The sequence below is a fragment of the Malurus melanocephalus genome, unplaced genomic scaffold (genome assembly GCF_030028575.1).
Source record: "Malurus melanocephalus ecotype Western Australia unplaced genomic scaffold, MMel_1.1 scaffold_654, whole genome shotgun sequence".
Taxonomy (NCBI): Eukaryota; Metazoa; Chordata; class Aves; order Passeriformes; family Maluridae; genus Malurus; species Malurus melanocephalus.
In genome coordinates this window covers 15,855-36,255 of record NW_026623886.1, presented here as the reverse complement: position 1 = coordinate 36,255, position 20,401 = coordinate 15,855, and the positions used below count along the sequence as shown (strand labels likewise).

Genomic DNA, 20,401 nt, shown 5'->3' with positions numbered 1-20,401 from the left:
AGGAGACAATCACCCTGCAAGTGCCATTCTACAAAAGAAGGTTGTGCAGTAGAGGCCAAATGATGGTGAGGGGTCTGGAGCACCTCTCTTATGAGGAGAGACTGTGGGGGCTGGGCCTGGTTAGTCTGGAGAAGAGAATACTGAGAGGGGATGGCATCAGTCCATATAAAAACTTCCAAGGTAGGGGCCAAGAGGATGGTGCTAGACTCCTTTCAAGGGTGCTCAGCAGCAGGAGATGGAGTAATGGCCATAAACTAAAACACATGAAATTCCACCTCAAGGAAGAACTTCTGTCCATGGAGGGTGGCAGAGCCCTGGAACAGTTGCCTAGGGAGGGCATGGAGTTTCCCTCTCTGGAGACATCCCAAACTCACCTGGACACGTTCCTGTGCCACCTGCTCTGGATGACTCTACCTGGGCAGGGGGTTGGACTGGATGATCTCCAGAGGGGCCTTCCAACCCCAGCTATTCTGTGWGATTCTGTGAGGAGTGTGCTGAATCAGGACATCACACATCTCTGCTTGTGGGGCTTCCCACACAAGAGCCGTGCAGCTCCAGCCCTTCCAACTCTGCATCCAACTCTGCTCCTACCCAGGCCCTCCTTCCCTCTTCCTCTTCCAGGCATGGGCAGGAGGTCCCACACTGYTCCCTGCAGCCAGGTGATCCAGGCTGCTGTGTGGCCAGAGCAGCTCCTGCTTTGCAGGRAAACTTTGCATGGCCAGTGAGACCCTTACAGGGGCAGAGCTTGGTGCAGAGAGGAGGGCAGCCAGCTCCCAGCAGGGCGAAGCTGCAGAGACTGCCCCAGCTCCACCCCAAAGAGTAGCACCCTGCTTTGGGTCACAGCTCCATCTCTCGATGGYGCAGGGCTCCTAGGAAGGGAGACCAAATTCTTAAGGGAAGGGAAGGCCTTTTCCCCTTCTAGGGTCAAATAAAAGGGCACCAGGAGCTCCACAGTTCCATGCTGAGGAGCATCAGGGACACAGATGTAGCTTTCCGTACACAGCCCTGATCTAACAATGAATTCACTCTGTGACTTCCAAAAAGCCACTTTGTTTTCCATCAGTTGAGCCTTCCCTCTGCCCTGCCCAAGGTTCTGAGCATCATTAGGTGACACGTGTGAAGGGAAGGGCCAACCTGCAGCTCCTGCCTCTTTGGGATGTCAATGCCTGTGGACAACAACAACAAACTCCATGGAAAACTCCACTCTCACCAACCCACTTCTTCCTTGACTTGGGAGAGTGGGATTGGTTTTAAGTTGAGGCAGAAGACAAGGAAAGGAGAGAGGAAATGGGACAAGTGCCTTTTAAGATGTTCCTTTGTAGCTCGCCTCCCCATCCCATGGCGATGCCTGCACTGACGTCAATGCAGTGCTGTTGATTTGCAGCAGCTGAGGGGCTGGCACAGCATCCCTCCCTGCAGTGGCTCTGACGTGGGGTGGAAAAGGGCTCGTGCTGGGATGTACTCCTGCCCGTGCTACACTGTGTGCTGCCAGGCGAGGAACGAGCCACAGCCAACCCATGGGGCTGCCCACAGAGCCCCTCCTGCACCCTGGCACCCAGCAAGGGGGGCTGCTGCCCAGCCCTGACCCCTCTGTGCCACAAGAAGGGCAGCAAGGTGGCTGCTGCAGGGGCATCGGCATCGGGAGCATCACCTTGCCAAGGACTGCCAGGCTGGCACCTTGCCCGYGGTGTTTGTGCCAGCTGTGACCCAGCTGTGTGCTCTCACTGCCAGCCCTGCTCCTCTCCTGGTGTTCTTCCCTCAGTGGAGGCTGCAGGACCACACCAAGGCGCTGGGCCCCACAGCCCTGGGGTTCTGCCACCCTGTGGAAGTGATGCCTTGGCTYGCCTAAGCTTATCTCACTGCCTCACAGAGAAATGAAGAGCAGAAGAGAATTTTTGACTYGTACTTTACTCCCACACGTGTGATTTGTGTGTTAAGGTAACGCTTCACAGCATGGAAAGYATCCCACTAAACATTCCTGGGAAAGAGGAGCGCAGCCCTTGGAATCAGGGCTGGTTTGGGGGATGGATGACCGAGTGCCACGCGCTGAGCCACAAGAAGGACAAGGGATATGCRGTTAGCAGCAGTCACCTTTACTATGGACCACGGGAGATCAGGAAAGTAACCTTGTTAACAGGAGACCTAGGGGCTAACAAAATGTCATGCTGTAAGACAGACAAGAGAAGCACAATCACCAGAACAAAACAKCACCCAGGGGGACGGAGAAGCCCAGGGAGTTGCGGGAGATGCCCTATAGCAAACCTCTAGTGTGGTATCAGCACGGCTGCAAGTGCAGGGGGCTGGCTGCGTGGGGGCCACGGACACACGTCAAAGGGTCTGCACCTGTACCACCTCCAGTGGCTCTGGCACAAGGATCGTTGACTTTTTGCAGAATAAAAATAATATAATTTTGTTACAAGAACTATGTGCAAGAATCATTTCTCCAGGTGCAGTGAAAGGAGGGCAGATAGGAAAACCAGGATTGTCCTTGTGACTCRTGCCCTCTCCTCACTGACACCACAGCCCTCCCCAGCAATCCTCTGTGGCTTTGCCTTCAGTGAATCCCAAACAAGATTTTTCAGAAAAAAAAGGGGAGAAAAAAAGTATTGCTGCTTCTTCTTGTCATAACTTTCCTCTCTCTCTCCCCACTCTTTCTCCTTAAAATGTTTACTTTCAAAAATTCCATTCCTGTAGAGATTCCTTCTGARCTCTGAGGTCTCCACACTCCACCCTCCTCTTGTCCACTCAGAAAAACTGAGTCTCGACGTCTCTTTGGTTAAAAAAAAAAATTAAAAAATAGCACAAATAACACACCGCCCAGTATGATCCCATTCCACCCCGYGGATGCCTGATGAGAGGGTGTCTGTGGAAGAAGGAAGCATCAGAGACGAGCTGTCTGCTCTCTGGAAGCCGAGGTCTCCGCATGGTCCCGCGGCTCTCCTCCTCTCATACAGTGGTGGCTGGCCCGTACTGGAGCACCAGAGGGGACGTCTCCTTGATGCGCACGTAGAACCGCCCCTCGGGCCGGCTGCTGTGCAGGGACAGAGGCAGGAACTCATCCGGGAGCCACTGCTCRCTCTCGTCGGCGGCGAACACCAGTCCAAAGCACTCCAGCTGCTCCTCACCATAGCAGATGGCGGCCGAGCAGCCCAGCACRTCTCGTGAAATGCTGTTCATCTCCAGCACCACCAACTTCACCACCTCCCTGGCGGGCGTCTGGCTGGTGATGTGCAGCTGCAGAGAGAGAGGCGGAAGAGATGGATGGTAAGGGGGAGGAATGAGGAGGAACAGGGGCCAGAGGCAGGAGGAATGAGGAGGAACATGCAGCATGCAGCATGGAGGAACCATGAGGGTGGAGGAACGGCCACCYCAGTGGTGCCTGTGAGCAGGTGACAGCAGTGTGGCACAGAGCCATGGGTGCACCAGGCCCAGGGAATGCCCAGAATGTGTCCCAGTGTGCCAGGGCCCAAACTCAYGGACTGCTCTCCTGCCTCCACTGCTCTCTCCAAGCCCTTGCCACTCAAATCTTGCATGTGTCACCTACAGCTCTGCTGAGGCTGYCCCACCATCCCATCACCTGCAGCCAGACAGGGACAGTCCCTGCCCTGCTCCTGCTACAATGGAGCAATCTGTGTGAAGTCCTTCTTGTGAGCAGGGACAAGACCCTCAGACCAGCTGGACCCCAACAGCTCTGCTAAATTAGAACTGAAGCCTCCTTGGGACACAGCACTAAATTTCATCCCGTTCACAAGCTTGGGGTTCTCCCACCTACAGCTACCCTTGCCTTCTGCTTCCCTGGGGACAGCCCTCTGAATCCCAAATCCTGTSGAGAAAATGAGCTCTGCAGGGCCCTGGCTACTAATGCTGGGAGCCACTGCTTGGCTTCTAAGGCCTGAAGGCTGGRCATCCATCCTCAGCTGGGCAAGGCGACGTTTCCTTTGGCACATCTGTGATGGCTTGCGGAGTGCCGGGAGTGCTGYCTCGACAGGGTGGTCCCAGCCCTGGGCCCATGTGAGCGCTGCCAGCYCTGTACAGCCATGGCAGGGCTCAGCTGATTGACACCAGCCAAGGAGCCGTGCCTTTGAACTCGCCTTTCTTAGAGGAGAACATCGTAAAATGCTTTCAAGCAGGCGTGTCCAGAGCTTTGCAACTTCAAAAGCCACATGGGCAGCCCGCCAAGAACTCGAGGGCTGCGCTTCAGCTCCATAGAAATCTATGGGCATTCCTCAAATGGAAAACAATCCTGAAAGGCAGAGTCCTATCTGCTAGGATGTCTCCACTGCATGCAGAGACACCGGCTATCAAACTTCCCCAGCAATAAACCCATCAGCCTGTTGGCTTTGTTCTTACTCTGCCATTCCTTCAGGGTCACTTTCAACCCAAACCAGTCCACAATTTAATGATTTTCTGCTCCATCATCTTCAGTCCTGGGCACCAGGAATGTCTCAGAAGGGAAATTTCTACAGGGGAAGGATCTCAATGGACGGGACCAAAGGAGGCCACAAAGCCAGAGGGGGACCTGCCCAGTATGCGCATGTTGGGGGATGTCCTCCATGGGGGATGTCCAGTGTGTAGCAGGTGTGAGTGAACAGAGCTGGGAGGGTCAGCTCTCAACAGCAAAGCCCTCATGGAGAGGAGTCAGAACACACAGCTGCTCAACAGCAGCTCACAGCAGAGCCCAACGCCTGCAGCATGGAAGGAGCTCTGCCTGCTCCCCCAGATGGAACTGGAGTGTGTTCTGCCACTGGAATTGCCAYGGGCTGGAGACAAAAGGCTCCTGCTCTCCCTTCTCTAACTGGAGAAGGGTGGAGAAGGGAACACAGACCTGGGAAGGGGTGGCTGTAGGAGGAGCATGGCCAGGGCAGGAGGTGATGGCTGAACTTTGGCCAGGGAGGATGGTGTGTTTGAACAACAGGATACAGCAAGGGAAACCCSTCAGTGTGTCCTTTGCTCTGCCTGGCACCAACCTACTGTCACCTGCTGAAGCACACACCAAAAGATGAACTTCAGCCCCAGCGCCTTGTACCCAAAACCCACTACGTGTGGCACTTCTGTGACAGTGGCCACCACTACTGTGGAGAGGCCCCATACTGCTGGAGCCTCATCCCTACAGCAGGGACAGAGGGATTCAAGGCAGCAGTGCTGTAGGTCTCCAGGGAACCTCACCCCTGGGACAGTGGAGGATGGGGAGGGCAGTGCCAGGAGTGGGGCACAGGAACCCTGATGCCCACATCCCCATCCTGCCAGCCCTGTCCCTCTGGGCACGGCACAGCCGCTCGGCCAGCCGGTGCAGGCTCCGGTACCTTGACACTGGTCTCTTTGGAGAGTCCCGTTTCGTACTGAGGGCAGACCTGCAAGGTGACAGAGCCCAGCTTCTTCCCTTGGTCGGCCAAGTCCCCGGGCTGCTCTGGCTCCTGCTCCAGCAAGTTCTGAGTCCACTCATCCAAGCGTGTCCGGCAGACSAGCTCAGAACCCTGCCCACCCCGCTGGTGCTCGGGGCTGGGTGTGGAGCCAGCCGCCAGTCTGAGCTGGCCACAGTGGCTCGCRGTCCTGCTCTGCGTCGGGGAGCTGTCCACAGAGCCGGGACACGACTTTCTCGGGGAGGGGCAGTGGGCCTTGGGGAAGTCCAGGCTGCTGGTCCGGACGCAGTATGCCTGTCGCTTCTCCGTGATGCGCAGCAGCTCAATCTGCCGGCTGGGCAGGACAAAGTCGCTGTCGTAAAGCTCTGGCGGCGGCTGGGGCTGCTCCGGCGGTGGCGGCAGCGGGGTTGGGCTCTTGAGCTCGTGGCTCTGCAGGACATCCGGGGCGCTGTCACGCAGGGTACGGGCGACCCTCCGGCTGCAGCACTCAGGCCCCGATGAGGAGTACACCAGGTCGAGCTCCTTCGGGCTCTGCGCCCGGCTCGAGTCGTAGTCGCTGTCGGTGGCCAGGAACACCTCGGARGAGCCTTCCTCATCCGACAGCCCGTGCGAGTCTGCGAGGGTGAGAGAGGCAGAGAGGGGCTCAGCCCGAGCCCGAGGTTTGCCCTCTTGTCGCACCCCTGAGCTGCGCTTGCTGCGGCACAGGCGGAGCGGGTCGTGCCCGGGCTGAGCCCCACTGCCCTGCCCGCAGTGCCAGCTCGGGGACAGCCACCCCGACCGACCGAGCGCCAGCGGCCCGGACCCGCCCCAGCTGGGCACAACCGGCTCCTTACCCGAGTTGAGCTTGCGGCTGGTCTCTGGCGAGGGCACCGGYGACGGAAGGTACTCGAGGTGGGACGAGGAGGATCGGGTTTTCTCCTTCGCTGCCCCCGCCGCCTCGCTGAYGAAGCCGCTGAGAGAGACCCCACAGGAGGGCTGCTTGTAGCGGGCGTGCTGCAGGGCATCCATGATCCAGCGCATCTCTCGCCAGATCTCCTCCATTTGCTGCCAACAGAGGAAACGGAGGAGCCCTGTCACACGGCAAACGACAGCAACAGGAAAGCCCCACGGCAGAACAGGGGCTTTTTACATACACCTCTCCCAAGAGCTCTGGGGGAATCCCTGAGCCGGGAAATGMCAGGAAAATGCTCTCAGGCAGGAGTGCTGGGGACAGGAGTAGTGTAGGATGCTATGTTCTAAGTCCATCCCAAAATGCACTTGCAGGCCCCTTTCTAGCAGGGAGGGGATGTGCAGAGCAGRAGTCTTCGTCTCTCTCATTGGGATTTTTATTGTCAGCACTGCAGTAAGAAGTTGCTAGATAAAGCAACGGCAGCCTGGAGAAGAGAATGCTCCAGAGAGACCTCAGAGCCCTTTCCAGTGCCTGAGGGTGCTTCAGGAGAGCTGGAGARGGACTGGGGACWAGGGMTGSAGGGACAGGACACAGGGAATGGCTTCCCACTGCCAGAGGGCAGGGATGGATGGGATATTGGGAAGGAATTGTTCCTTGTGAGGTTGGGGAGGCCCTGGCACAGGGTGCCCAGAGAAGCTGTGGCTGCCCCTGGATCCCTGGCAGTGTCCAAGGCCAGGCTGGATGGGACTTGGAGCAACCTGGGATGGCGGAAGGTGGAACTGGGTGAGCTTCAGTGTCTGTTCCAACCCAAATTTCTAAAAGCCCAGCCTGCTGCTGCCCAGCAGCCACATCAGAGAAACCCCCTGGGGCACCAAGAACAGGGAGCAACCCTGGTGCAGACGCTGCTGGCAGCCTATCCTGGCAGGTYAGGGCACTGTGGAGTGTGGCTCCCACCCTGTACCTGGATGTAGTCCTGAACCTGCTGGTGCCTCTGCTTGGCTGTGGAGAGCTCGGCATCTGAGAAAGCCTCCCTGAGGCTCTGCTGGGACAGGAGTGACTCCAGCTCCAGCAGGGCAGACACCTGGCAGTACTGAGTGATGAACTCCCGGTCGTACGTGAAGAAGTGGACTGGAGAGCAAACAAGAGGGGGGGATGAAAAACATCAGGTGCCTTGATGTGGGAGCCCACAGGTTCCTCCTATCTCCCAACACAAAGAGGAGACAACACTGTCCACAAGTCTACCCAGACAGCCCTCAGTACACCCCTCCATCCCTCCCCTCCAGGGAACTCCAGCTCATCCCACTGCTCAGCCCAGCTCTCAGGAGGCCTCAGGGGACAAGGGGACCAGCAGGGTTGTGTTTTGGCATTCCCTCTCCTCACCGAGCTCGAAGATCTGCAGYGGCAGCGTGAGGAAGCCGGAGTGAGGGGTGTAGGGGTTGTTCTGGCCTGGAGCTGTGCAGACGTCATCTGATGGAGGCAGCAGCAGCAGGAAGGAGACCTGATCCCCAAAGTCCAACACCTCTTGGCTGTACAGACGGAAATCTTTGGCCTGCAAGAAGACAGTGCAGGTAACTGTCACTTCTTTAATTTCTCCCCAGAAGTCTCCAAACTTCTGGTGAAAGTCACCATGGAGGGTGTCAGAGAAGTGCCACCAGCAATGGCACAGTGATGTGCAGGGAGGTTCCCTCCCAGCTTCCCGGCCACAAGCACATGCCTGGCACTGGTGGGTTCCTTCCCAGCCCATAGCTAGCATGATGGAGGAGGGTTTCTCCCCGTGCAGTCTGGCACCAGGTGCTGCAGCTCCAGCCCAGCACTGGCCAGGGACCAGCCTGCTTTAGAGGGGCACAGTGAGCTGGTCTCATGCTGCTCAGGACCAAACCATGTGGCAGCAGTAGTAAACCCAGATTCACCATCCCTGCTTTGGGGGTACATTGACTGAGGACAAACAGTTCCAGTGGGCACTGCCCCTAAACAAGCAGATCCACCACTCCCCTTCTGTTTGCCAGGACTAAAATCTCCWGGGTGCTCCAGCCTCCAAGGAGGGCSTGGGGCCRCAATTCCCTGCCCGCTGCAGYCACCAGCACCATGCTCACAGCCCCGTCCCCTCCCTCTGCCTCACACCTTGGCTACTGCCTCTACCTCTTGCAACGGGATGTTCACCAGGGTCATCAGCTCCTTGATGGCCACTTGGAGCTGCTGAAACAAGGGATTCTGGGACGTGTCAGCCTCTGGCTCTGTGGGAACAGGCTCCTCCACACTGGTCATCTTCTGCAGCCACTCCCACTCCTCCCTGGGAAGGCCAGAGATAGACAGGTGAAGGAGGGAGCAACTTGGGTGGACCTGGACACAATTGCTATGACAGCTGTGCTTGCATGGCTGTTCCTCTCCCAGGTAGTGCAGCGTCCCCAGAGATGTGGGAGAAGTGGAGGCAGAGAGGGAACTTGGTTTGCTCCAGGCTGAATCAGAATCACAGAATATCCCAAGCTGGATGGGACCCATAAGGACTGTCGAGTTCAACTCCTGACCCCAACAGGACACCCCAACAATCCCACCCTGTGCTTGAGTGCGTGTCATGGTAGGGATAAGAGGGAATTTGACACTGCTGCTGAAGCAGGAGGTGATGGGTGTTGCTGTTAGGCTGGGTGGGACAGAGCAGCCAGCTGAGCAGCCCCACAAATCCCACCTGGAGATGTTGGGGTTGGAGCGAATCTTGACGTGGCACAGGATGTTGGGGCGTCGCTCTGGCACCAGCACTCGGATCTGATCCACGGCGCTGCACAGCTTCAGGTAGCCCAGGTAGAGGCCTGGGGAGAGGGCTCGGCTGCTCTGCTGGTGGTAAGACAGCTTGTCCTGGGGACAGAGGCACTGCTGGGCTCATGCTGATGCCGTGGCACAGCCAGCCCAGCTGGAGAAGGGGAGGGCACAGCAAGACAGGCCTATGCTGCCRGGGTGAACCTGGCACCAACCTGATGCCTTCCCCTTGAAACAACTGTGTTTGTGGGGGCAGGCTGGGCTCTGTTCCCCCTCTGTCTGCAGCCAGGACTGAACCCCTGGTGGCTCTGCCATGACWTTTCCAGGCCGAGGGGGAGCAGGGAGCACTGGTGGTGCCAGGGGAGCCCCCTGCAATCCCAACACACACCTGGATGGAGATGAGCAGCATGTCCAGAGCGCTGGGCTCCTCCGGCGAGGACACAGACTTGCGGCTGCTCTGCAGCTTGCAAATGGGAACCCAGCGGACACTCTCGAAGGTCTGGTTGGTCTTCACCTCCTTCAGGGTGACGATSAGGATGTTGCCCTGTTTGTCTTTGACAGGCTCGAAGAAGACCTGCCCCAGGTCCTGGATGCCCAGCAGCCCCTGTGTGATGGGGTGGGAGGAAAGGGGAAAGCAGAGGGTCAGGGGACATCCTGAAGCACAGTGGGTCTGGGCAGCTGGGATGTGTCTGCAGCTGCCTGCTGGAAACCAGTCTGGCCATCAAAGCACCCTGATGGTCCCCAGCCCCCTGGCATGAGACTACCATGACACCTGGCACCTCACTGTCCCATGGCCAGAGTTCTGCCATGGACTGTGGCTGGCAGATCCTGGGCTTGTCCTGTCTGTGACRCATCCGTGTGCTGCTCCCAAGGGAGCCAAGCCCCCAGTGTCCCTCCCCCAGCTAGGCTGACTCTCACCTGCATCTGCGAGATGGCCAGCAGCATCTTGAAGCGTGTCTGCAGGATGCAGGAGCAGGAGGACTGGGACACGGTGACACACTGCCGCAGCCACAGGATCTCGTCCCACATGCATGACACCTGCACACACCAAAAGGGTGTCACTGCTGCTGCAGCTGGATCATACCGAGGGGTTTTGGGGACATCCCCAAAGGGTGTCACCGCTGCTGCAGCTGGGTCATACCGAGGGGTTTTGGGGACATCCCCAAAGGGTGTCACCGCTGCTGCAGCTGGGTCATACCGAGGGGTTTTGGGGACATCCCCAAAGGGTGTCACCGCTGCTGCAGCTGGGTCATACCGAGGGGTTTTGGGAACATCCCCAAAGGGTGTCACCGCTGCTGCAGCTGGGTCATACCGAGGGGTTTTGGGGACATCCCCAAAGGGTGTCACCGCTGCTGCAGCCGGGTCACACTAGGGGGTTTTGGGGACATCTSTCTGCATCTCTGTTTGAGCTGGGTTAGGAATGTGCTTGGGAAAATATCTCAGTAGTGGTGCCAATAAATCCCTGTGCCACGGGCACCCTGAGATGCCTCTGGGGCCCATGAAATGTCCACTCAGACATCCATCTTTATCTAGGACTGAAACCTYGAGTTTGAATAAAAGTAGCCAAGGTGGGGAGGGAGAAGAAAGCACTCTCCATCAGTAGTTAAGGACTACCCAGCAAACTACTTTGGCCCTGAGCTGCCCACATGCCCTCTCGCTAAGCCTGCTGACGGTAGAGGAGCTGGCAGCAGCTCCCTGTGCATCCCACAGCAGGGGAAGGTGCCGTGGCAGGATGCTGAGGGGAAGCAGTCCACTGACATCCTGTGGAGAGGCAGTGCCACCTGTCCTGGCACACAGCCTGCCAGTGTGGCACCACTCTGTCACCTATCTTTGGGCTTCCAGGGCCTAGGATGAAGTGCCATTCCTTGGAAGTTTCCTGGTCCATGCTGAACCCCAGCAAACAGGTAATCCACGGGCTGCCTGTCCTGCCAAGCCYCAGGCTGAAGGGGCAGTGCTGGTGCCTGTGTCACCCTGGCCCTCTGGGCTCTCTGCCCTGGCACAGGGTCCCTGGGCCACCCACCTTGGTGAACCAGAGGAAATCCTGCATGAGCAGGCAGGAGTAGGTGTCATCAATCTCCACCACGGGGATCTGGTCTTCGTGGGTCACCAGGATRTTGTCGTCCTTATAGAAGATGGCTGCCAGATAGAGGCCCCTGCATGGGGGGAAAGACAGACTTCAGGATCACTCCCAGCTGCCAGCTCCATCTCCCAAAGGGTCTTTCTCCTGAGGGGACACGAGATGCCCTGGCCCAGGTGTCCMCTTGTCTCCAACAGCCCGTGGCAGAGAGGTTTGTGGCTGGTATGGGAGCAGGAAGAGGAACCCGGCCTGGCACAGCAGAGACCATGGCCAATRACCCCCTGCACAGGGGACACTCTGGGTCTGGATGAGCTGGGGTGCCAGGTGACCCTCAGAGGTGGTTCAGGAATCTGGGCACCAGCACAGTTTGGCCAGTCCGAATGGAGACACCAAGAGAACCTTTGAGCCATGGGACCCACCTCCACTGCCACCAGCAGCTTGCTGCAGGTGCTGACCCCACTCTGGGCACCCCCAGCCCCCAGTCTGAGGCACAGCTCTGGGACGGGTGGCTCTGCACCCCGTGTACCAGCCTCTCACCGCTTCAGCGTCTTGAGAAACTTGCTGCCAGGATGGAAGAGGTGCTTGAGGCTCTTGGAGACTGAGTGCTTTCTGCTCTGGGGTTGGTTCTTGCAGGGCTCTGTGGAGCAGAGAGCAGAGGATGCTGCAGCAGCAGATGAAGTGCTGACGCCAACCCATTGGGAAGGGTCTGCTGAGGTCCCACTGCCCGAGCTGTCTCCCTGCATCGCTCATCCGTGGCACTGCCCTATTCCTGGCACCACCCCGGCCCTGTGGATCCCACCACAACCCTGGAGGACTCAGCTGGACCCCCCAGCCCAGCCTCTCTGGAGCACTGATCCATGGACTCACCGTGGCACACGCAGTGCTGGTGGACGGTCTTCACCTGGCCCAGCAGATGGTCCAGAGCTTCAGCCTGTCCCCTGCGCCGTGGGGCCCGGCCATCGTACTCCCGCCAGTCTGTGGGGACAGAGCAGCATCACCCTGCACCCCTTGGCATGGGGGAAAGGGGTTCCCATCCCCTCCTCCCACATCATCTGGGTGTCCCCCCATGCCACAGCAYGGCAGCATTTGAGGGTGCTGGGCACCTCTGGGTGTGCTGGGCATTGGGAGATTCCCCATTTTGTGCCAGTCTTCCCAGGAACACCCAGCTCTGCTCAGCACCCTGAGGCCACTGGCCTCCCCACAGCATGGCAGGGACACAGCAGAGGGAAGGAACAAGGTTCTGTCTGTTGCTGCCACATTCACTGGCCTTAAAAAATAAAATTCTTTCCAGTGTCTTCCTCCAGGTCTTCCCCAGTCAGTCCGGATGAGCACTGGGAGCTGGGCTCACCTCGGCAAACACATAAATAAACTGCAGCCAGCTCCACCCACTGCGGGACGGCAGCAGGACCATGAGCAGGGCTGCAGGGCTGGGGACCTGCCGGCTCTTCTCCCTCAACTTTGTATTGATTGCTTTAAACACCCCCTGTGTCCTGCCCACTGCTGTTTTCCATGGAAAGTTCAGCTCTGTTAACTTTGGCTGGAACTTGACGCTATTTTTAGTAGCTTTAAAAACACCCAGGGAGGTGCCTGACTATATTCTGCTGGGCCAGGGCAGGATCTCTGCTGAAGGGAGAAATATTAGTGGCGATAAAAATAAATAAACCCCACTCCTGTCTGATTCACTTCAGCCACACTCAATTAATACCACCTGGATCTCGGTCACAGGGAATGTGACCTGCATGAGGTGGCAAATGGGCTTTAAATTGGGTGCAAACATGACAGGGACATGATAAAGCCAGGGCAGTGCAGTTCTGTGCCCTTGCCATGTGCTTTCCTAGCATGCAAATGGATTTTTGATGATTTCAGTGCTCTGTGGATCTGCAGCCAGAGCTGTGCAAGATGCTGCACATGGCTGACCCATCACTGCTCACCTCCACCTGTCCCTGGTGCCCTGGATGGCTGCACCGTGGTGGTACGGGGTGTGCATCCATGGCCTGATCCCTGGGACAAGCTCAGCCTCCCATGGGGCTRCTCCTTACTCATTCACAGCACTAATCGCATGGGACACCACACAGGGACCTGTTTTGGGACTGGTGACAAGTGGCAGAGGCCATTCTGGAACACACTCAGCCCTGAACTTCATGCTTTGGGCTGCTCCTTTCCAGGTCAGTTCYCCTGGCCCTTCTCCACCCAGCACCTTGGGGTGCTTTGTGTGACATTGGGKAGCTGCTGACACTTTTCCTGGGGCCAGCATGGGGAAGACAGTGCTGACAAGCCCAGAGCTGGTCTCTGTTGGGGCTTGTGACTCCCATCCCAGCTTGATGCCAGCGAATGCAGGWCCTTGGGTCTGGGCTGGATGGGAGACTGTGTGGTGGCACCAAGTGGGAACCCACTGCCACCCAGGACTGGGACACTCCGAGTCCTGGCCCTTAGCCACCTCCTGGCTTCCTCCTTGGGATGAGCTGATCCAGGTGGCCTGAAATGGCTCAGCCTTTCCTGCATGGCAGGGAGAATTCAAGGCTGAAAAATTGCTATTTGGAAAAAGCACCTGTTGGCTGKAGACCTCCAGGCACAGCTTCCCTGCCAGGCCTGAGACCCCAAATTCTGCCTCTGCCCCTGGGTCCATCCCTCTCACTCCCATCCCAGCAGTTGAGAGGGATCCCTGAAGGAGCTGCCCCATCCCCCCCCACCCTGTGCTGGCTCCCATGGGAGGGTTCCCGTGGGTACTCACTGGAAGGGATGGCAGAGGGGGGCACCGAGGCTTGCGGGGGACCCCAGCCCTTCATGTTGTAGGCAGACACACGGACGTGGTACGCCACGCCCTGCAAGGAGAGCAGCACACTCAGCACAGCCCAGTGAGGCAAGGAGGGCTCCCCACGCCCACTGCACCATGACACCACCAGGAGCACRGAACTGGGAGCCCACAGCCCAGTCACTGGCTCCTACACCCCCATCTGTGCAAAGCCCTTGCTATCAGACACCAGAGAATCCCTGTGGCCCTGGATGGGTTTGGGGATGCAGAGGAAGGACTGGGCATTGTAAATGCCCCCTGCCAGAGAGGGAGCAGCCCCAAAGACTCAGTGCTTCTGTAGGTTGGGGTKCTGCCAATCCCCTGGGACATGTAAGAATCCAGCCTCTGGAGACAGGGAGCTGGCCCAGCACTGTCAAAGGCTTATGGCACAGTGACAGTGATTAAAGCATCTGATTAAAGCCCAGTCAAGCCGCCAGATGTAGCCAGGCCTCCAGGCACTTGTGAAGGCGACCGGAGCCCGTGAAGCAGCTCTGAGAGTGTGATYGATGGGCTTGGAGCAGCTCCTGGCAGCAATGCTGCTCCAGGCTCCGTTTGAACCCCTCCTGCCGCACCAAGGGCAGCTCCTGCCCTGACAGTGCTCCTGAGCTCGCCATTGCTGCTGTGCCATCCCCTCTCACCTCAAGGGTGCTTGCTCTCTGCTCCTCGAGTCAGTGCTCCCTGCCTGCCTACCCCTGGCACGGGTGACCCCACTAATCCCAGCATCTCCCTGTGCTCCCATCCTGAGCTCCATCCCATTGCAGTCCCTGCGTCGCCGGTGCTGGCCCAGGGGACAGCTGATAGGCAGCCTGGCTCCTGCGGTTCTCAAGGAGATAAAACAGCAGGRAGCCACAGTCCCACCAGCCGTGACCTTGCCAAGCTCCTGGAGATGGAGATGGGGCTGTCCCCCGTCAGTGACATCGGGTGCTGAGAAGGGCTGGACTATGCAGGTGGCAGAGGAACAGCCACTGACTGATTGCCCAGGAAGAGCCTGGGTGGAGCTGGGAGCAGGGTGGGGCACAGAGGATAAATCAAGCACCGCGTGAATGGGCCTGTTCTGCCTGTCACTGCAGAGTSCCCAGGCACCCTGTCTGYGAGGTTCCCTGCTGTCAGAGGCTGYGGCYGTGCSRGGACACACGGATGCCTCTCCCAGCCCCACGCTCTGGGCTCTGCCCAGGCTGTGCCCATGTCACGCAGCATGGCACATCCCATTGTTCCTGCTCAGAATGATTGTAGAAAGAAAGAATCCATTAAGGTTGGAAAATGCGTCTAAGATCACCGAGTCCAACCACTGTCACCACTAAACCATGTCTCCAAATGCCAAATGCATGTGTTATGAAAATCTGCAGGCATGATGACTCTWCTGCTGCCCTGGGCAGCCTGGGCCAGCGCCTGATCCCCTCCCCATGGGCTGCACCATGGCCTGTGGCTTTTCCCTGCTGCGGGCTCACCACACGCAGCCCCCCAGCACCCCGTGGCTCACCGACACCAGTCCCTGGATGGTGAAGTGCAGGTCCTTCAGCTTGTCGATCACAGCTTCTCCCAGCAGCGGCGAGAACGTGGGGGAGCAGCTCCACTCCACTGTAAGGAGAGAGACCCTGAGGTGCCATGTGGCCCTGGAATGGGGACAGGCCACCAGGGCTGGGGCAGCACGACACAGACAGCTGCTGCAGGGGGACTGGATGCAGCAGAATAAAGGCAGAGAAAAGGGGGATTCCTAGTGGGAGGAATGTCAGGGGGAGCTGCTGCCCTCACCGAGCCACATCAGATAGGGTCGGCACCTTTAATTAGTGGTTCAGAAGTGGGGCATGGAAGAAATTCCTCCAGAAGCCCAAAACATCTGGTTTAAGGGGTGAGGGGTGCAGGATTGCAAAGTCGTCCCAATGTGCAGGATGAGGGGGCAGCAAACAAGTGGCAGCCCAAGTTTTGCCTTGGTGCAGAATGTTTGGTCCAGYTCAGAGCATTTGGGGGGTGGCTGTCTGGCAGTCCTGGCTTCTTCTGTGCTCCAGCACAAATGTGGCCTGGCTGGGGCATGGCAGCACTGCCCATGTGGTGTGGTGACATGGAGTGCAAGGGGTTCCAGGCACCTGCTGTGACTGTGTGACCCCACCTGCTGCAGGAACCCCAGTCCTTACCTTTGTACTTGGTGACAACGGCCGAGTTGACACTCAAGGGCTCCCAGAAAGTCACCTGCAGTGAGGAGCTGCTGGCCACAGAGAGGTGGACACTGCTGGGGGCATCTGGCACTCCTGGGGACAGAGAGTGCAGGGGCTGCTACAGCAAGGACAGTCACTCTGAACCCCCGTGGGCCCCTCTTGGACCCCTCCCTGGTTCCCAAGTGGAACATGTTCTCCCCTCCACGCACCCACAGTGCAAGCACTGGCCACAAGGTAGCAGAGCTCCTGTGACGGGTGCTGGTGCCACACATGGCCCCGCTCTGTCCCCTGGAGCAAGGACASCCCCCAGCCCTCCTGCAGTCACTCACGGGCATGCTCAAACCCTGCCTTCATGCGCTTGTAAAGCCGGAACCGCCACTCCCAGGCCTTGAGCTGCTTCTCCTTCTCGGAGCAGTCGGCGTTGGGCGCCTCGTTCACCACCTGCGCCATCAGCTCATTGACGCGCTGCTCTGCCTCCCGCACCAGCGTGGACAGGTGCAGCGAGCGGCTCTCCAGGCTCACGACTGTGGGGCGGGTGGGCATGCCCATGGGGCCCAGGAGGGGAGGGAAGAGAAGSTGGTTAGGGCAGGCTCTGGCTCTCCTGGCCATGAATCCCCCACGCTGAACCCCCATCTTCCCCACCTTGTCCCAGTCCTGGGCTCYGCTTGGATGCACGGCTCCGATGGAGCCCCGCTGCAGCCTGCACAAGTCTCCCACAGCCCAGTGATCACCTCCCCACCCACACCCAAGGCCTGTGGTGCCCTGCTCCACCAGGCTGGAGAGCCAGGAGATGGGAAGAGCACAGCTCCCGGTCCCAACTCACAGTGTGGACTCTCCTTGGCTCCTGCCTGCAGCAGGGCCCTGGCAATGGGAGCATTGTTGGTCATGATGGCAATGTCSAGGGGCAGGAGCCCCTCACTGTTGGGGGTGTTGAGGTCCAGCTCTTCAGGGCTGTACTGCTTCAGCAGCTCCTGCACCCTGTCAAGGTCCTGCAGCTCCACGGCCTCAAAGAGGGCAGCATTGCTCTGGAACTGGGTGAAAGGAGAAATACAAGTGGGCTGAGCACAAGGCACCCTCCTCCATCCCAACAGACACCCTGTCCCCTCAGCAGCACCCAATGAACCCAGTCCAAGAGAGGGTGCCCTGGTTCCGGGGCCTTGAGAGCATCAGCTCTTTGCAGGCACATCTGGATGATGCCAAACAAACACCTGGACCAGATCCAGCTTTGAGTGTGCTCYGGCTTCACTGAACACACTCTTGTGCTCCCACCCAGGTCCCAGCATCACCCACACAGACCCTCATCCCCCAGGAACCCTCTGCTCCACCTGGATGGAGCTGGCAGACACTGACCAGGTAGGATTTGCGGAGCTTCTCCTTCTCTCCCCGCCCCACCAGGCTGCCCTCGTCGAAGGAGGTGTAGTTGACACGGAATTTCCCTGACAGGTTTCGGTAGAGCCTCTTGGCAGCGTTTGGTGAGGAAGGGCCCGGTGGCTTCCTGGCCTGTGCCAGCTGCAGGTCCCGCATCTGCTGCGTCATTTTAGGGGAGGATGACCTGGGAAAAAGCCGGGAGGGAAAAGTGGCATGGAGGATGTGCCAGAAAAGCAGAGGCACATCTGTAGTGTCAGGAGCAAGACAGGAATCGGGAGAGCCAGAGCACCCCTGGGCAGCACCGATGTGAGTGGCTTCCAGGTGGGTGCTGGTGCCAGCAATGCCCCCATCCATCTGTTACCAGCGAAGGCACATCTGTTCCTCCTCCCCACCACTGCTGCAGGCCCTGCAGAGGTGCCAAGGGGCTCCTATGATCYCTGCAGGTAAGACATTTCCTTCCAGTCCCAAGCTGGGATGCCCAAAGCAACCTGARTTTGCTCAGCTCTGCAACTGCTCTGGGTCCATCTCCCCAGGGCAAGCTCTCCACATGCCCGGCCTCCTTCCTCCACCCAGCTCCTACAGAGATGGGCTGCCCCATCCAGGGATGCCAGACCTCCTCAGCAGCAGAGGCAGCCCCCAGCCCTGTGCTGGATGAGTGCTGTCCATCCCGTTGGCTTGGGATGGCATCGTGCACCCCCTCCACACTCCCCYGTCCACAGGAACCTGTGTCTTGCATTTGTCACCACCCCTCAGCCCTTTTTTGTACATGACTTTTCTCAGGGTTGTTATTCCCCACTGGAAGTGAAGTGGGAGYGGCAAACAGACAAAAGTTAATTTCTGATGACATGCCAGGTGCTGATGGAGATCAGTGCCCCCAGACTCCTGCTCACAGAGAGATCCAGGCTTCACAACTTCTCCTCACTTCTCCATCCATCAACCCACAAAACCTTTTCTCCTCTCCAATTACAGAATCATAGACTGGTTTGGGTTGGAAGGGACCTTGAAGATCATCTAGTTCCAATGCCCTGCCATTGGGACATGATCTTAGTTCTTACTTTCAAWATCTACAAGACCCAGTGAAAGTTGGTGTCTTTTCGGGGCTCCCCAGAGTGGGAGCTGTCCCTCTCCCTGCAGCCAGGATCCCCTGTCTCCATCAAGACTCCATCCCACCAGGCAAAATCCCCAGCTTTGGTGTGAGCGTGGCCTCGTTGCTGTGTGGGGCATTTTCCCGTGAGTCATCCCGTACAGCACAGAGGGTTTCCACTGTGTCAGACATCTGATCCCCTTCTTGCCAGAGCCCTGGCACAGTTCCCAGAGAGGAGCACCAGCTCTAATGAGGGTTTAGCGTGACCACACTTCACACAGTTTTTCTCAGTTTCTACTCCAATCCCCTGTGTATAAGGTCAGATATTTAGGGGCAAGGTCTTCCCTGCTTTATTGGTTAAATATCAAGAGTGATAAAAGCGTGGCATTTGGCTGAAGGTCATGCCAAATCACTCCAGCGAGGCTCTGCCTGYGGTGAGGATGTTTATAAAGCCATCATCAGGAGACAGGATATTAATAACAACGTTGCTCTGTGCTCCTCCTCGTCCTCTTTTCAGACAAGGCACAGTGGGCTGCAGAAGGACCTTAATGATTTTACCTTTTATTACTGTAATATTTAGGGTGGAAAATGTTGTGGGGGTTGGCTCCTGGCAATCATTCACCTCACCAGCTTCAGCCTGTGGATTTAAGAGGTCTCCAGTTGGCCCAAGCCACGGTGTCAAGTTGCTGCCTTGGGTTTCTCCAGGAATGGACATTGTCTGAACACAGGGCTTCGTGGATCAGACACCAAGCACCAACCACACCAACCAAAGGTTCATTTGCAAAAGCAGACAAGTGTTTTATCACTTCAGGTGGCAAAATACCACTGAGCAGCCACGTGGGAGTGGGCGAGGTCTGGGCAGCAGAGTCCTGCTGCTTCTGGTGGGGTGGAAGGGATCAGCACCCAGGAGGGCATCACCATGGTGGGAGAGACCTGCGCAAGGCAAGGAAGAGATGAAAAACCAGCCTGGGCTGTCCAGGAGCTGCCTGGCCCTGGGCATGGAGCCCTCACCCCGTGTGTCATCCCGGGCAGGGAGCAGCTCCAGGGACGGCAGCTCCAGAGGCTGCTCCTGCCCAGGGCTCACCCCGAGTACACCCAGCCTCCTGCAGGGCAGTGCAGCATCGCCCTGAGCACAGGGGTGAAGCAGCAGCACAGCTCTGCTGGCCCTGGCACACAGAGATGAGAACAGAGCCGGCTGGGCCCCAGCAGGCAGAGCTGTTCTGGCACGAGGACGCAGACAGGAGGGCACAGCCTGAGATGCAAAGCGCTGCCTGGCATATTTAGGAAAGAGAACTGATTCGAGAGGTTCTCCAGCAAAACCTTGCCCTTTCTCTCATGTTTAAGAGTTCACTGCTGCCCAAATCCTCCTCTCTCTACCCCCAGCTGGTGCTCAGAGGTGAAGGTGGCTCTTTCAGCAGGCTCATCAACAAGATGCCTCATTCCCCTTCTTCCAAGGAGGCAACCGTGCTCTCCCACATGGAATGCTCTTCTCTCTATGGAGGCTGAACCAGACCCTCCTGTAACAGATCCCTGCTCCATCCGTGCCTGCAGAATTAGGGTTTAAAATGGAGTGGTGCTTTGGAGCAAAAGCCCTTTTTTCTGCCAATTAAAATACATAGCAAATGACCCAGTGCAGTCAAACTGCACACCTGGGAGGAAGCTCTCTCAGAGGTGGCAGAAACAGAGATACAGAAAAATTTCTCCATTTTCCCTCCTCTAATTTGCTTTCAATGAGCAGTAAAGAGATGGAAATTATTCAGTGCTCAGGAGTGAACATCAAATGTATATTAAACTGGCTGCCCTTGAGATAAAAGAGTTTCCTGCCCTGTGGTTATGAGTCATCTGGACTCAGTGAAATGGTCTTGATTTATCTAGAGCTAAACTTTTCCCTGGAGCAAGTGATAACTGAAAACAACACCCACAGATGT

The 20,401-nt window shown here is 57.7% G+C and overlaps 1 protein-coding gene across 1 annotated transcript; it reads right to left on the bottom strand.

Annotated features, from left to right (window-relative positions):
* Window positions 1–1,824: 1,824 nt before the first annotated feature.
* On the bottom strand, window positions 1,825–17,580 carry LOC130583982 (ankyrin repeat and fibronectin type-III domain-containing protein 1-like). Its single transcript, XM_057383703.1, has 18 exons — window positions 17,372–17,580; window positions 16,845–17,052; window positions 16,351–16,545; window positions 16,001–16,114; window positions 15,349–15,446; window positions 13,809–13,899; window positions 11,945–12,052; window positions 11,615–11,714; window positions 11,021–11,153; window positions 9,919–10,038; window positions 9,389–9,604; window positions 8,933–9,099; window positions 8,389–8,539; window positions 7,630–7,798; window positions 7,211–7,377; window positions 6,194–6,404; window positions 5,304–5,974; window positions 1,825–3,234 (listed from the first exon to the last, which is right to left on the bottom strand). Exons 1-18 carry the CDS (start codon window positions 17,555–17,557, stop codon window positions 2,947–2,949), a joined length of 3,393 nt encoding a protein of 1,130 aa, XP_057239686.1. The 5' UTR covers window positions 17,558–17,580; the 3' UTR covers window positions 1,825–2,946.
* Window positions 17,581–20,401: the final 2,821 nt, after the last annotated feature.